This window comes from Thunnus albacares, chromosome 11, assembly GCF_914725855.1.
Source record: "Thunnus albacares chromosome 11, fThuAlb1.1, whole genome shotgun sequence".
In the NCBI taxonomy this organism is placed as follows: Eukaryota; Metazoa; Chordata; class Actinopteri; order Scombriformes; family Scombridae; genus Thunnus; species Thunnus albacares.
The window spans coordinates 15331031-15347683 of NC_058116.1; the positions used below are offsets into that span (position 1 = coordinate 15331031).

The 16653-nt window shown below is 38.6% G+C and overlaps 2 protein-coding genes across 2 annotated transcripts; one reads left to right on the forward strand and one right to left on the reverse strand.

The window, feature by feature from the left end:
* Nucleotides 1-1806: 1806 nt before the first annotated feature.
* gpr155a (G protein-coupled receptor 155a) lies at nucleotides 1807-13122 on the forward strand. Its single transcript, XM_044365717.1, has 16 exons — nucleotides 1807-2078; nucleotides 2336-2856; nucleotides 4317-4716; nucleotides 5077-5245; nucleotides 5337-5492; nucleotides 6164-6247; nucleotides 6368-6488; nucleotides 6575-6659; nucleotides 6968-7058; nucleotides 7156-7351; nucleotides 8967-9056; nucleotides 9215-9345; nucleotides 9795-9890; nucleotides 9970-10034; nucleotides 10259-10396; nucleotides 10948-13122. Exons 2-16 carry the CDS (start codon nucleotides 2382-2384, stop codon nucleotides 11141-11143), a joined length of 2493 nt encoding a protein of 830 aa, XP_044221652.1. The 5' UTR covers nucleotides 1807-2078; nucleotides 2336-2381; the 3' UTR covers nucleotides 11144-13122.
* Nucleotides 12734-16357, reverse strand: scrn3 (secernin 3). Its single transcript, XM_044365718.1, has 8 exons — nucleotides 16244-16357; nucleotides 15597-15765; nucleotides 15292-15473; nucleotides 14902-15101; nucleotides 13859-14071; nucleotides 13612-13774; nucleotides 13337-13517; nucleotides 12734-13236 (listed from the first exon to the last, which is right to left on the reverse strand). The coding sequence occupies exons 2-8, from the start codon at nucleotides 15750-15752 to the stop codon at nucleotides 13075-13077; spliced, it is 1257 nt and encodes a 418-aa protein (XP_044221653.1). The 5' UTR covers nucleotides 15753-15765; nucleotides 16244-16357; the 3' UTR covers nucleotides 12734-13074.
* Between the last annotated feature and the right edge of the window lie 296 nt (nucleotides 16358-16653).

A 16653-nucleotide genomic window follows, 5' to 3' on the forward strand; every position in this document is an offset into this window, starting at 1 on the left:
TGACACACAGTACATGACTTTGGTGAGTTGACCAGTGAGACCAAGAGAAATCTACTAGAAGATCCAAAAGTAGAAATTTTATCAGATATACAATCATACATGAATCCTAATATTTTTCCTAAGATATTTTTACATTTACTCCTAGTTTTCCCACAGCTCAGCTTTTGGTGAATTTACACCATATTTTAGCTTTAACATAAGCCTGTGAGATTAGTTGCTCTGGTGAGTTGCAGACAACTGTGTGTTATATAGGCCTGTCATTAGATATTTCTAACCATTACCATAGTTACCATTTGGTACCACTGAGGTCATGCCCTCTATTTTTGCAGGGAATTTGAGAATTTAAACAACTTATTTAAACTGCTTGATGTATCAGACAAAGAAAAAAAAACTTTGTGCCACTGGGGGCAGTGCAACAAGCTGTAAACACAACACTGACATACTATCACTTTATAAAGTTGTTTTGGCGAAAAGTTGCCTACATTCAGCAGCCATAGAGCAAGGACACTGATAAGAGAGGTGAGACCAGATCAAAACAGTTAAGTTGTAAAACAAAAACAATAAATGCTAGTTCAAAAAAGCTGAGGGAAATAATTATCAATTCATATCAGTTTGTGACCTTGTGTGACCCCTTTCACATTACACAGCCATATGATCCATTTTTAACATAATATTCATTACTACAGTTTTAAATGAACAAATAAAATATGAAAAATCCAAATTTTCCACCAGAAACGTGTGTGGGTGGGTGTCTGGGGGTGTGTGGGGGGCATGGACTCATGACCCCCTGTTTATAACTGACTTTTTATTTGCTGTTGTTGTTACATTATAACTTGTATAGTCTGTGATCTGATTAGGGTATTTCAGTCTTCTCTTATGCCAAAGTCCGTTTCCCTGTCGATTGGTGTTTCCCCTTGACCTTTATGCATTTCCACCTTTTTTCCCCCTTTATTGAAGAACATCAGCAAACATACAGACATATTTCAGCATCCACGCACTTGTAGATGGTACATTATTGTGTGATAAGATATCATTCAAGGTTATATCAAGCAATTAAATAAAACGAAAAAATTAATATAAAACTAATACAATAAGGGCAAAAATACCAAATAAAGAAGAAGAAGAAAGAAAAAGAAATTTACCCTTGTTCGGAGGACAAACAACTATCTAAGTAGCATATAAGTGAAATTCTAAAAAGCCATCTATTGTAGGGGGAGACTTTAAATTTGTTTTGTGTGGCCTATGTAAAATGTACCCATTAAGAGTCACATTCAACATGAATGATCAGTTGGATAATGTGAAATGGATAATGTCTTACATCACATAGGCTACATACCCTACATCAGCGGTCTACTGCCCTGCATGTTTTAGGTATCTCCCCCCTCCAAAACACCTGAGTCTAATTATTAACTTGCTGCCAATCAGCTAAAGCTTGTCAAGGGCTTGATAATGGGCTATTAATAGGAATTAGGTCTGTTAGAGTGGTAAAATACCTAAAACATACAGGGCAATAGCTCTCCAGGAGCAGGGTTGGTGACCACTGCCCTACATTGGCAACATAATGCCAATTTTATTAAATTTCATTACATCATTATCACAGCCTTTATCTGTCGAAACCTTACTTGATGAGGGGCAAACACAAAACAGGGAATATCTGATTCCGGCTCTATATTACACAATGTAAATTTGTATATTACTTAAACTTAAGCCCAGTGTTTTGCCCTGAGGCAAGCAGGTAGGTAGGTGTTTGGAGTAGGCCCCGCCCCTCTTCCCTCTCTAGGACATGTGATTGGTGAAGTCGCTGTCGCAAATCGGAGATTACGAAAGTTGCTGGGTGGGATCTGAACTAACGTGGCTATGTAACACGAACTATATAAACAGTCATTTCCAGAGTAATATGAGCACGTATGTGAACAGCGGACTCACTTAGCTTTTCAGTTTCACGTAACTAGCTTCACGTAATATTGTCGACGACACTACGGGTAACGTTTGTTTTTACCACCTTGCCGTTAGCTGGCTGGCTAACGTTAACTGATATGGCTACTCCCACTACTGAGACTTTGACTGACACATGAGAGGTGAGAGTGACTTAAACAACCTAATCTACTTGTAGTTGACCATATGGTAACTTAAAAACTTAACAATCTCTCCAAAAAAGAGTCATTTAAATGGTATGATATTGCTTGGGTTTGACTAACGCATTGCTGCGTATGTAGTTATCAGCCAACGGTTATCTGGTTACCTTTGCACCGTTTTAACGGCTGTAACGTTACGTTAACTGCTAACTGCCGTAACTCCTCCTTTGACTGTATTTCCCTGTTTTGATATCTGGCAGTGTTGAGCGGTGACGGTCACGACATTAAGATGCCCTTAGCCCAGGCATGACAGCTGACACTGGTGGGAGCATCGGCACAATGGAGGCGGAGGCACCGGCCAGAACCGCCGGCTTCAACTTTTCCTATGAGGAGGGGGACCAGGACTTCTCCGCTCTCTCCACCGCCACCATGTCCATTGACAAGCTCCTCCCGGCTCTCCTGGAGTGCTTTGGGATAATATTGTGTGGGTATATCGCTGGGAGGGCAAACATCATTACATCCACTCAGGCTAAAGGACTGGGGAATTTTGTGTCCAAGTTTGCCCTGCCAGCGCTGCTGTTCAAGAACATGGTACTGCTGGATTTTGGAAATGTCATCTGGCCCTTCCTCTGGAGCATCCTCATCGCCAAAGTGTCTGTGTTTGTCCTCGTCTGCGTCCTAACATTGATAGTTGCCAGTCCTGAAAGTCGCTATAGTAAAGCTGGGCTCTTCTCAATATTTGCCACTCAAAGCAATGACTTTGCTTTGGGATATCCTATTGGTAAGTATAATGCTTTTAAGCCTATCACCAACAGTGTCTTTCATTCAACACTGCAGCTGTAAACATGCTGTCTCACTGTACACCCATCAATCACATCTGAAGTGTAATCATACGTGTTACACTGTAAAATACTGTGTAAACACAATTCGATATCAGTTTTTAAAGCACAGATTCACAAGTCTGTCTTAAAACAGTAATCAGGTGCCCAAATGAACTTTGAATCAGGTTTTTCTTGCTGTAATCATTCCCCCTGTTCATATTGGCCATTAAGATTAAGAAATCCACAGTCCTCCTTATGTGCAAAAGTGTATTTAAATGTTTATGAAGCTAATATGAAGCTTCAGCCATCCAAATGAGTCAAATCAAGTAGATATCTTTCAACGGTAGTCTTTTTAGTGCCAAAGTCCCTCTTTTTGTTACTATACTATACACCGCAGCTCAACAGGAAACACTGTATGAGGAAACATAAAGAGGGAATTTGATGCTAAAAAGATAAATGTGGCAGATATTCACTTGACATGACTGACTCATACTGCTGAAGCCTCATAAGCCTCAGATCAACTTTTAATTGCATTTTTTACACAAAATGACTGTGACATTGAAAGCACACTTGAAGGGGATCTTTTAATAGCCAGTATGAAGAGGAGGAATGATTACAGCGAGGAAAACCTGTTGCAGTGTTTACATGGACATCTGACTGTTGTTTTAACAAATATTTGAAAAACTGTGAACCTATCCTCTAAGGCCCTCCCTTATCAACACTGCACTCAGACAGAAATGCTCCTAAGCTGTGAGTGTGATCATTTCCAAGCAAAGTGGGATTCATTTATTTATTTGTGCTCGTACGCACATCTCTGATCATGCTTATGCTCATCTCCCTGTGGTTGAAATGGAGAGCTGTAAATGAAGTAGCAATGAAACTGTACTAACTGGCCAATAGTTTTAAAGAAAAAAAGTAAGAGTATGACATTCAGACTGCTTATTGTCTCACTGTCTGTTGACAAATTAATAAAGAATCCATTTAAACATGATTGAATAAGAGACAATTTCGTAAATTTAAATTTGGTGGATATTAATTTCAGTTTCAATTCCAGTTAATCAGAGTTTGTGATGTTGTGTCATCATCCTGCTCCTAAGCCATATTTTCTCTAATTTGATGAGCAAGTGGTGACATTTTCAACCAGTATTTTTGTTTTGCTTTCACTTCACTAACACCTAAGTTCCCGCATCTGAAAAAGCATTTGATCTTTGAGCTATTTTTCTGCTCCATGTTGAAAGTCAGCAGTGAGTCACATTTCCTGTAGCTCTTACAGTGAAGGTTTTTTCTATAAATAATTATTCAGAGCCATTTATGTAAGTGAGATTGACTGTGCACTAGCATGATGAGATTGATGAGAAAATGTTGTGTAAACCAAAATATTTCTGTGAGTCCAACTTTGTGTCCTCATCTTTATCCACAGTTGAAGCCCTATACAAGAGCACGTACCCAGAGTACCTCCAGTACATCTATCTGGTTGCGCCTGTCTCCCTAATGCTCCTAAATCCCATCGGCTTTGCCTTCTGTGAGATCCAGAAGTGGAAGAATCAGGGAAACCACCAGCAGAGCAAACTTGTGATCGTGGGACTAGTAGTGTTAAAGGTCCTGAAGAACCCTATAGTGTTTATGGTTGTCATCGGCATCATCGCCCACTTTGTCCTGCACCAGACTATTCCCGCCTTCATGGCTGAATTTGTGGATGGCTTGGCCAACTCTTTCGGGGGAGCGGCTCTGTTCTACTTGGGTCTGTCCATGGTGGGCCAGTTGAGGAAATTGACCAGGTCCACCGTTGTGACGCTGATATTACTCATCACAGCGAAGTTGTAAGTAGAAACCACTGATGCCTTTACTGTACTTGATGGTCATTTCATACAAGAGATGATTTTTGTGTTGTCAGAAGACCTCATATTTTAGTAATGACATATGTCATAGGAGTGTAGTGAGGGTCAGCAGGTTTTAGCCGTGTTAAGTGCTCCCAACATATTGTTTTGTGCTGATGGTTTGGATGACTCAGACCTTTCTCACACCACAAGCCTCTTACCAGATGGATGACAAGTCAAGAGGTCTCAGTAGGGCACAGCATGATAGCATGTAAATATTCCAGTAGTACTGCATTTCAGTGTAGTTTTAACTAGCCGCTAAAATAATGGTCACATGACACCAGCTTTTTGTTTGACTTCCAGGTTGCTGATGCCCCTGATTTGTAAAGACATGGTGGATTTGTTGGACAATAGCAACACCAGCGCTGTCAACCACTCAAGCCTCTCCAATTATGCCTTTCTTTATGGAGTGTTTCCCACTGCACCAAGCGTGGCTATCTATGCTGTGTATTACAATGCAGAGCTGGAAGTTGTGAGTTATCTACCTGACAATCATCAATCTGCCATATTCATTTTTTTCTTTGCAATTCACTGTATGGATTTAAAATTTTGCTTCCCAACAGGTTACCTCTGGGATGGTGATCAGCACTTTCCTCTCAGCTCCAATAATGTATGTTTCTGCCTGGCTGCTTACAATGAGCTCGATGGATCCTCAGCTTCTGATGAATTCACTGCAGACTGTCAGCTTTAACATAAGCATAGTGAGCTTAGTTGCGTTGGTGAGTTGCAACTAGACACTTCAATGTGACATAGTTAGGACTGTTAATGGCTAATCTATTGGTAAATTACCTTTTATTGGCTGGTTCTCTTTGTTCATTTTGTTTTATTCAAGTACATAACAAACTCAGGTGAAGTCAAACTTGTTTCATAAACCATTTGTTATAGCATGTTCCACTTGATACCTAAAGCAGTTTGGCCTGCTTATGATTCACTTTTGACATTACACAACTCCTATTCATCTGATGTGGCCTTGTTTGGGACAACAAAAGGGAAAGTACAGAGATACGACATTGAGTAAGAATGTGGTACCACTTTGTCGGGTAACCTTAAAAGCCTCAGTATTTTAGAGGATGTGTGGACAAACAGATGTTTTACTGACTTACAGACCCACTTCTTCATTTATTCTCACTTGCAGCATACCTTTTAAGGAACGTGAACCCCAGTGCTATAAACAATGAAACATGTTTACATTTCTATTAATATTCTGCTTATACTTAAAGTGATCCTCTTCATGGTTTCTGTTTCATAAATAAGTCATTCTTCTGGATAATTCCACCTATTCTTTACTTTTAAGTTAAAGAACCAGACAACAATGTTTAATATTATTTATATTAGCATCTGTTCATTACTTTTTGTATGGCAAACATGAATAATTTGTCTTATCTGACAGGTGGGGACGATTGCAGTCATGTTTTTAAGCAAGAAATTCAAAAGGATACCTCACATGTTTACAGTCAATCTTTTCTTGGCACAAGTGAGCTCATTAACACATACTCTCAATATTGATTTTCTTATAAATTAATTCAATTGTGAGAAGAAATCTACCTGTATATGCATGTTCACATCAGTAAATTTTTTATGGTATGGTCTCTAGTTTCTAACTTGTATTGGAATGATCCTGTGGAACTTCGTGGTGAAGGAAGACACCTTCATCGGACATGCCCTGACTTTCACGTTATTGTGTACCTCACTCTACAGTACTTATGTGTGGCCAGGTATGCTGTGTGCAGATGTTCATGCACCCACCATCTTCACAATAAGTTTGATTACTAATTTTCTAATTTATATTTTTTTGTCTTAGGCTTAATAGCACTGTCACTTGTGCTGAAGAAAAGTTTTGAGGATCTGAAAGTTTCACCAGGCGTGTTGGTCATGGCAGGCTGGGGGTGAGTCACATAAAAGAGGAATGAGCACAGAAATGAAACTAAGCTAGTTTGTCTGGTACATTAAAAGGAAGCACCATAAATAGATCACCTTCCTTTAAGAAATTTACATGTTGAACTTTGTATACATTAATAGGCACCAACCAAATTTTGGATCGGAAGTGCTGAGGGTTAATTTGAATAGGACAGTGACACCTCACTTGAATGGAAACATTGAAAATTCCTGCAAATTTAATCAGCAATTCAGTGTCATTGAGCTGTTTATGTTTTACATTTTGATTTTGTTGTAAATGTTGTCTCTATATCAACAGGATTCCAGCCTTAGTAACTGCTGTGTTGCTTATTTCTGGGGAAAAAATGTCTGACACCATTGACCCATCATACTTTTACGGCAAACCTCAGGTAATGACATAAGTGGAAATCATTTTCTTTGCTGTTTACGAAATGGCAGAGAATTACTAAAAGTCTACATGTCTACTGTATATTTGTTCTTTGACAGATTATCTGCACCACAGTAGTAGTTTCCCTCAGCATACTGCTGGGAGGGGGCTGTCTGGTGTGTCTCAGTAGAGGAAGCTGGGTCCAAAATGACCAAATCCAAGAGGGAAACACTGTAGAGGACCTTGTGAATGAAGTCGAACCAGAAAACCAGACTCTGTTTGAGCCAGTCACCCCATCAGGAGATCTCAACAGAGGTACTGTCTCCTGAGATTACTCAGACATAGACTTGACTAATCTAAATGATATATTCAACAATTCAACATTTGTTTGAAGATGTCACTTTGATGACACTGAGTAAAAACCAGGCTGCCATGTACAATAGGATGGTGATTAAAATCACAGCGGATGATGATCAATGGAGCATACACAGAGGGGGCAGTCAGAACATCTTAAATGGATTGTCAGTTTTCAAAGCCACGGTTGGAGAGGAGAGGAAGAGCACAATCAATCCAAAATCAATACTAACCCTTATCTACAGCAAACAGCCACATAGACAATACAACTTCTGCTTGACGTCCATTCCTCCACAGATAATTACATGAGTTGAAAACAGCTAAACAATTACAAAAATACAAAGTAAACAGTGAGGAGTCCAAAGAAGAACAAAAACATGTTGGTTGTTGTTGCCTGGGGGAAATATGATAAGTTGAGTTTCTGATAAGTTTAGTTCCTCATTTATAACAAACAAGGCAACATTAACCACATAATCTACCACAAATGTTGTTATGCACCACTTGGCCAGTAAACAGAAATATGTCACATGGTTTAGACTTGTAAAAGATCCCCCTTGGCTGAAGTTGTGTTTTAACTTTAAAATGTAAATAAAGGAGTGGTGACCAGAGGTGTTGAGTTTTCCTACATTTCCTGCATGTAGCAGATTTAAAGACCCTCTATAACCAATTTCTTTGGTCATAGTCATAATATAAATGTAAATGCTGAGTTGATGCAAACCATTACTGAAAGTGTTCAAGGTAAACAAGTCTTTACAAGTCTATCTCAATACAATACTCATACCCATATGTACATTAGAAAAGTTATTTGTCGCAGTAATCATTCCTCCTGTCCATATTGGACATGAAAAAATGTCTTCCTAACGCCATTGCAGTGTAAGTTAGACAAACTCCACAGCCTTGTTCAGCTAAAGCTAATATGATGGTTTAGCAGTTTGTGTTGGACGAATCAAGTATCTTCCAAAGTCAGTCTTAGTTTTTAATATTAGTGCAAACTTTCCTCTTTTCTGTTTCCACAGAAATTCATTGCAGAGCTGCAGTTGCGATAGTAACACAAAGGGGGATGTTGTACTATAAAGACTAACTTTGGAAGATACCAACTTGATTTGACTAACTCAGACTGCTGAAACGTTGTATTAACTTTGATTGCATTTTAAAATGTATTTTTGCACAAAACAATGTCTGGATTTTGTTGCTCATCTCTTACATTGAAATCACATTACAAAAGAATCTCTTCAAGGTCAGTATGAACAAGAGGAACAGTTGCAGCAGCCCATAATTCTTTCAGTGTACATACAGGCATGTGAGTATTGCATTAATATGAACTGAATGAATGGAAAAAATCGTGAACCTATTCATTAAATGCCCAATATATGTGATCAGTAGGAGACTACAATGTTTTATCAAGATCCTAACATCTTATTGGAACACATCCAAATTCTGTAAATCGTGTATTATTTTCTTTTTAGTGTATTACTTGTATTACTCCTATACTGTATGTACTCTCTGCTTCTAGTGACAATTTAGAGGATATTGTATAGCAACAACATCTCTTTCACCTTTGTCACTTTGTTATCAGCATGCCTCATATGTGACTGTGCACCACCCCAACCCATGCCTGACATGATCATCAGCACAAATATGAACAACACACCAAGCACACTCACAGGTATTGTACTGATAAGTAACTGACATTCATTTTCCTTTGGTGAGAATTTCAAATGTTACTTTTTGTTTGAGGAATTAAAACATCTTTTTAGACCCTCAAACCTCCTGTTTTTGCCTATAATTTTGTATTTTAAAACTGTGATCTGCTGCCCCCTTCAGGTCAGTGTGAGAACAGGTGTGAGTCAACAGACTGCCTGCTTGTCCAAGTGGAGGAGCTCCAACAGGTTGCGGATAGACAAGTGGCACGTCATGTGCTGTTATGTCTGCTTCTGACTGTCAGCTTGCTTGCTGTGAGTAAACTACCACCTTTCACTTCGACATGAAGTCATCCTTACCGCCTGCATTATTATATTTAGTGCATCACAAACCAAATCGGATACAAATGGCTGAGCTGTGTAATTTCTAACTCTTGTCAGCATCGGTGAAGGACTGTTCAAAAGAGACATACTCAAAAAATCCATCAGAACATTTTTACATTTAGGTTATTAAATATTGGTCTTATTTAACAGACAAGAAATATATTAAACAAGACTGAGACCTTTTGAACACTTACGTGTTTTAGACTGTAAGTAGACAGGATTTTTAAGGAAGTGCAGCATTGCATATATATGTATATATGTCACTGACACTAAATGAATTGTCCTTATGTAGTGTTTCACTTAACCAGTTCTACAAGCTGGGACTGCCAACATTATTTGCTAGTTTAACATTAACCCCCTACTAATTCCTGTTTTGACAGAACTTGTCCAACTGCCTGTGGTTACTCTTTAACCCAAAGCCTGGTAGGCTTTACTTGGAGCTGCAGTTCTTCTGTGCTGTGGCCAACTATGGACAGGTAGATGTTTCAAATAGTACCAAGATTGTGAGCATGTATTGTCACATAGTATGTCTGATGATATGTTTTCCCTTGCCAGGGTTTTCTCTCCTTTGCTCTGTTTGGACTGGACAAACATTTGATTATACTGCCATTTAAGAGGAGGTAAAGAACATTAATGTTAAGAAACAATGTGAAGCACATTCAAAGTTTGTATATACAGTACCTGTATCTACATATATATGTCACTGAAGTGTATGCAGTATATGTATTTTACATAGTGTGTATATAGTTTATTATATTGTGTACTCTTTACTATAGAATATACCACTGTGCGTATGAATATTTATACATATATATTTGTTGTTGTTTTTGTGAATGGTGATTAGGTTATACAGACTGTGGTATGGAAAGAGGCAAGACGAGCAACCGCAGACTGATCTACCTGAGGAAATCAGGATCACCTGCACCCAGTTCACCAAATACCACAAAGACCAGTGTTTTCGTGACATTGTCAAAAAGAGAAGGTGAGAGCATATAGTCTCACTTCCTGCTCCTCTTGTTGGAGGTTGATGAAATATTTTGAATAAACATGTTCCCTGTCATTTGTGGACAAACAGGTACCACAAGGCCACAATGACAAATTTCTCATATTTTTGGTGTATGTGGGCCCTGACTTCTTCTATGGCTACTCTGGACCAGTGTGTAGGATTTAATGGCATCTAGTGGTGAGGTTGCAGACTGCAACCAACTGAATACCCTTCCCCTCACCCCTCCCCAAGCATGTAGGAGAACCTATGGTGGTAGAGAAACTCACGAAAAATGCAAAAGGCCCTCTCTAGAGCCAGTGTTTGGTTTGTCCATTCTGGGTTACTGTAAGAACATAGCGGGCTCCATGGAAGAGGACCCGCTCCCTATGTAGATAAAGAGGACTCATTCTAAACTAATAAATATGCAATGATTCTTAAACATACTTACGAATATTATATTCTATTTCTGCCGTTCCACTAGATGCCACTAAATTCTACACACTGCACCTTTAATAGACTTTTTGGTGAATGCTTCTTCTGACTTTCAGGTGTGGAATGAGGACTCTGGTGGACTGTTTTCTTGGCTGTGAACTAGTGGAGTGGCTCCAGCAGGTGGGCTTGGCTCAGGATCATGGTGAGGCGGTACTCTACGGGACTCGGTTACAGCAGGGTGGTGTGCTTCAGCACATCAAGCAGGAATATGACTTCCAAGACAGTCAACTTTATTACCATTTCATCACATAAGGCCCAGGGGTAAAAGTTGACATTTCATTTATCCCAAAGGTAAATGGCATTTCAGTTAATAAATATGACTGAAATACATCTTGAGATTTGACAACTGGAAGAACAACTCCCATCAATCTATCTACACCCGGTTTGACCTGCCATCTAGGCAGTTGCTGCATGTGCTGTTCACACCCTGTGCACTATAGCACTCCACAATGCACTATGGTGCAAAGAAACTTCCTGGTTGTGTGTTGGGACAGACCACACCTGACTGTGATGTTGGGTGTGTTCAAAAGTGCAACACACTTAAACCTTTCAAACCTTAAAGGTCTTTGAGGGAATTAGCAGTGTAAAGGTTAAATGAAAAGTAATTTATTAAAAATCTAGGTCTTATTTTTGCAATTTTATATTTAACATTTTACTCATCTGGTTAATTGTTGAGAATTTGGATTGTGGCAAAATTGCTAATAGTCACATGATAACATACATAAACCCCTCTTTTAGCCATATTATCAAACTACTTATTTGGAGAAGAGACCGAAAGTGGGCAAACCTGAAATTGTGTTTATAATCCTCTCATGATGCTGCATCCTTTAATCTGCAATGAAGCTGGAGAGTAAAATAACATAATTGATATGACTGATGGCCAAAACTACAAAAATAAGACCATGGTTTTTCATTTTTGAGAATAACATCACTGATAAATATTATTAATCTAAAGGGATTAAATAAGACTTTGCTGCTTTTGTTGATATTTTGCATATTTTTTATGCTAGTTAATACTTGCACTTAAACTTTCAATAGTTTTATTTTGTGACTTGATATGAGCAATAATGTGCAAGGTGTCCTCATATAGCAAATGACAGGTAAAGGCAAAATTTTCCTATCCTCTGCTTAGTGCAGAGGACATGAAACACCTCAGAGTTTATTATCACTCTTCTACCAAAGCCAAAGAAAAAGGGGAAGATGTGGTTGAATCTTCATCCATTTAAGAGTTTGTTTATATTCAGTTTAACTTATGATTAATTTAGTTTTACCAGGTGGTTAACTTTTAATGTAACATGTATTGTTGTTTTGGTTACCTGTTGTTTAACATGACTTGACTCTGATGTAAAACAGTGGTTACACTTTTTACCAGGACTATGTTAGCAGTATCCCAAAATACCATTTCAACAAATAACGTGCCAGTTTGAAAAGAAAGTATTTCCATGTTCACATCATGGTAATATTTGTTTATTATTGCTTTTTTAAGTGACAAAAATTGAGTAAATTCAGTAAGTTATGAACATAATGTGATGTGGTAACATGGCCCTAGGACTGCATTTAGGGAGGGTAAACGCATGTGAATATTTGAAAATGTTTGCCTTGACTTTGATAAACATGGTATCATCCTCCTCATGAACTTAAGTTGGGAAAATACAAGCTGCTGTAATTCATCTTTTCTCTCAGGTATATAAAAATATAATAAGAGAGTCAACAATTTTTGTGGCTTTTTAAGTGCAAATGTCTGTATTTATTATTAACTCAATCATATTGAGAAAACTGATGTAAACATTTTTAATAGAATGACTATAATACAATGTGTAGCAAACAATTCTTGTAAAATGCTGCAAATTTATTGTCTTTATTGATTTTTAAATACATTTTATTACTGAACCCTCAAGTCATGTATCCCACAATGAATATGTTCTGCCCGTATTACTGCTCAATTATTCTATACATAAATGAAAAGTCATTTTAATCCATATTGTACAACACAGAATCTACGAGATTTACAGCCTGAGTATCCTGGGATGCCTAATTTTTACATGATGGTTGATTTTCATTTCAGATACACTGATCTATAATATGAGCATGTGAGTATTTGTACCTGAATTAAAGATAAATTGCTGAGGCATCTACTGACACAGTGGAGACCTTTTTTGTGGTTCCAACAAGTTGCAGGCTTCTCAGCGTTTGCTGTACACATTCATCTCCTCCTCAACACAGTTTGAGAACAGATTCACCAAAAAATCAGGTTCCTCAATACCCTGTGAAAGATTCTTCTCCATCTCTGTCATCTTCTCCTTTTCTAGCTGCCTCATGCTTTGCACAATCTTCTGTCCTCTGTCCTATAGAGGAAAAAGATGACTTGTTAATACATTTTCTGTGACCGCAGTAAACCAAATGACAGATTTCTGTAAATTGCAGGCTTGAATTAAATCGTTAAACCTTGTTGGTGTCAATGATGGCAGCCACCACCTCATGCTTTACAAACAACTTGTGTTTGCGGTCAGGTTTGCTCTGGAAGCGGGGCTTCTTCTTTACAGGGTCATCTGGACCATAACTGGGAGAAGCAGTGTCTTTCAACTCCCCAATATGTTTCACAAAGATGAAGGGTTTGAATACAGACCTGTTGTACAAAAGAAAGATCTATTAAATCTTACCAAACTGCAAAATTAATGTAAAAGACGTTTTACCATCTGAAGCAGGATCAAGTGCTGCACCTTTCAGGGTCTGGAGTTGCTGTTAAGTAGTGAACTCCTGGCAGATCAGGATTTGTGGGTATCACAGACACCATACTTCCTGTCGACATGAACATGCCCTCCATGTTGATGCCGCTTTCCTTATCCCTCAAGATATCCATCATCGTCTCAGCAGTGATGTGACCTGCAGTAAATAAAATCAACACGTGTATAAACAGTGGCTGAAGTCATGTAACTTTTTTTTTTCCTGAATTGCACATTAACTAACCGTTGCTCTTTTCCAACAACTTCTTCCCTTCACAGTATCGGCTCCCGGAGGCATCTATCCTGGCGGTAGTCATGAAAGAGTAGACCGTGGCGAAGTTGAACTGAGCCTTTCCGTCCCACCAGTTCTTGCTTTTTGCATATTCTCTCATACCTGGATGTTCTTTGTCTATCTTAGTTGTTATGCTGTACTGATTTGAGATGTTGCGATATCCTCCTAGAGACAAATAAAACGTGATAATTAGCCACAAGAAATAAAATATTCATGCTACATGTGATTTGACAGCAACCTAAACAATTTAATGCATTGTTCAAAAATGGTCAAAGGTCCTTATGAAAATCAGTGTCAATGTGATTCTACATCTATGTATCTGCGATTTAAGACTCTTGCATGGCTGTTTTAAGCTGTCTTCCGTTAAAATGTCTGCAGTTATCAATGCAGAAAAGTGAGAAAGGCACAGAAAACAGAAAAAAGGCTTTGACTAGCTGCTACAATAGATTGCAACTATAGCCAGGCAGATATTGAATTTTTTAAGGCTGAATCACCCATATTTTAGAAAAAAAAAATCATATTCATTTTTAACATAAACTCATAACATAAGCAAGAATATTCAGGGAGGATGTCTTAAATATAATGATTACAGAATTATGACCAAGAGATGTGCTGAACAGGACATTTTTCTGTTGAAAAATAAACTTGACAGTGCTCTCTGGTGGACAAACAATATAATGCAGACATTTTCTAAATGACCTCAAACATATTGGTAACTTTACTGTAGGTGTAACGTGTTTCAAAGTCTCTCAGGTGCTCCCTGAGGACAACAGCCAAGCTTAAAACGCACTGCAATGCAGAGTTGCTGCCAGGCCAGGCTTTTTTGTGTTCTTTCGGTCTTTTTTCTTTGTGTTACTGTATAAAAAACTGCTGACTCAAATGGTACTTTTCTGCTGTTTCTTTGTGGATTTCAATTATAACTGCAAGCTAAACAATAGACTGTCATTCAAACTCATTAATATGTGACCATTCTTAATGTTCTTTTTGTGATTTACCTTCCACTCTCTCTGCTGCCCAGTACTTCCCTGAAGTTTCCAGCACCCATGCCTCCTTCCTGTCTGAGATGAGGAAGCTGTTGTGGTAGGTGAAGCCACTTTCATCCTCCATGCATGATCCTCCCTGGCCGTATTTCTCCAGCAGCTCTGTAATCACATCCACAGCTTTCTCAGCTGTATCGGCTCTCTCAAGTCCGAGCCTGGAAAATTGTAAAGTCACAGCTTCAGGTTTGCAAGGTCTGTGAGTGTTTCTCACAAATGTATTCTGAAATGAAAAACCAACTGAGGAAATATTAAAATGCCATAGTTCCTGGATGGTGACCTTAAAGGGTAGTATTTAACCTTTGTCAAGTAATACAAAGTAGTAGTAGTCTTATACAGGGGGGTTACCTGACAAGATCCATGCCGAGAAGAGCCTCCTCACCATCAGCACTCTCTCTCCCCCACACCGCTTCATTTCCAATACACACTTGATGCTCATTCGCGCCCATTTCTGCCCCCCACAGCCACGCTGGTCTGCTCAACACAACTGCAAAAGTGTGGGCTGCCTGATCAATCTCGATGTATGTACACTTTTCACAAGAAGAACAAGACACAGGGGTGAAAGCTGTTAATGGTTATCTAAGGTAAGGTTCAGCAAGGAGCAGTCATGTTGTGGGAAATTTAAGGTTGGAGGGCAGTACTGTGTCACCTACCTCGACCTTTTCCCCTGCAGTACAGTCTCTGGCAGGAAAATACACCACCTCCTGGACTTCATCACAAGGCCTGTCAGAATTTTTCCCAAAGATGATGCGTTGTCCCTCAGTGGAGGGGGGCAGAGCCACAAAGGTGTCACAGGAAGATGGGTGCATGTTGAATCACAGACTAGAGGAGAGTAAGAACAGTTGACTGGTTGGGTTAACTAACTCAAACAGTCATATTGATGATCAGATTTAGACTCAGACTGCTCACCTGGACTTCCATTACATTGTCTATCACATCTGTTGTATTTCAGATTCATATTTTGGGTATATGCTGCTGTTATCATATGTATCGTATAGATTATTCAGGTATTAACACTTAGTACACTCAATTCTGACATCCATGGACAATCATGCAGCTTACTACCATAGCAGTATCCACCTGACCATGCTATTCTTTCTGTTATGTTTATTTTTGTTTATATTTGAGTTAGTTTATTTAGTTATTGTATATAATTTAGCTTTTGTCTCTTTGTCTATCTATCTATCTATACTAAGTACTCCTCACTGATATAAGTTCAGATTAACTTTTACTGTTAGCCTTAAATATGCAGTTTTAATGCTAGATAGCCAGACAGTTCTAAACAACAAGGTAACCTTACCGCTGTTCGCCAGTCTTTTCCAGCACTGTCAGCGTCAGTTTCTATTCACATCTAGGTTATGTTTCTATTTCATCGGTCACAGTTCGCAATACCTGACACGGAAACACTACAGTCACGTGACCGGGCTGAAGTCAGTTTTATATTCGTGGTTAAAAAGCCATGACAAGATATTAGATTTTTACATTATTATATTATTAATTACATGACAAGTAAACGTCTCTTCCTTGCACACACTGTATATAAAGATATCCATCACCCTCATGCAGTGGTGGAAAGTAACTAAGTACATTTACTCAAGTACTGTACTTAAGTACAATTTTGAGGTACTTTTACTTTACTTGAGTATTTCCATTTGATGCTACTTTATACTTCCACTTCACCACATTTCAGAGGGAATTATTGTACTTTTT

Excerpts from the sequence above, each read along its gene's own strand:
- gpr155a (XM_044365717.1), top strand. The coding sequence starts at position 2,382 with ATGACAGCTGACACTGGTGGGAGCATCGGCACAATGGAGGCGGAGGCA. Across the intron at positions 6,248-6,367 it reads TCAATCTTTTCTTGGCACAA|TTTCTAACTTGTATTGGAAT; the intron begins GTGAGCTCATTA and ends TATGGTCTCTAG. Across the intron at positions 9,057-9,214 it reads CACACCAAGCACACTCACAG|GTCAGTGTGAGAACAGGTGT; the intron begins GTATTGTACTGA and ends TGCCCCCTTCAG.
- scrn3 (XM_044365718.1), bottom strand. The coding sequence starts at position 15,752 with ATGCACCCATCTTCCTGTGACACCTTTGTGGCTCTGCCCCCCTCCACT. Across the intron at positions 15,102-15,291 it reads CTCGGCATGGATCTTGTCAG|GCTCGGACTTGAGAGAGCCG; the intron begins GTAACCCCCCTG and ends ACAATTTTCCAG. Across the intron at positions 13,775-13,858 it reads GTTGTTGGAAAAGAGCAACG|GTCACATCACTGCTGAGACG; the intron begins GTTAGTTAATGT and ends TATTTACTGCAG.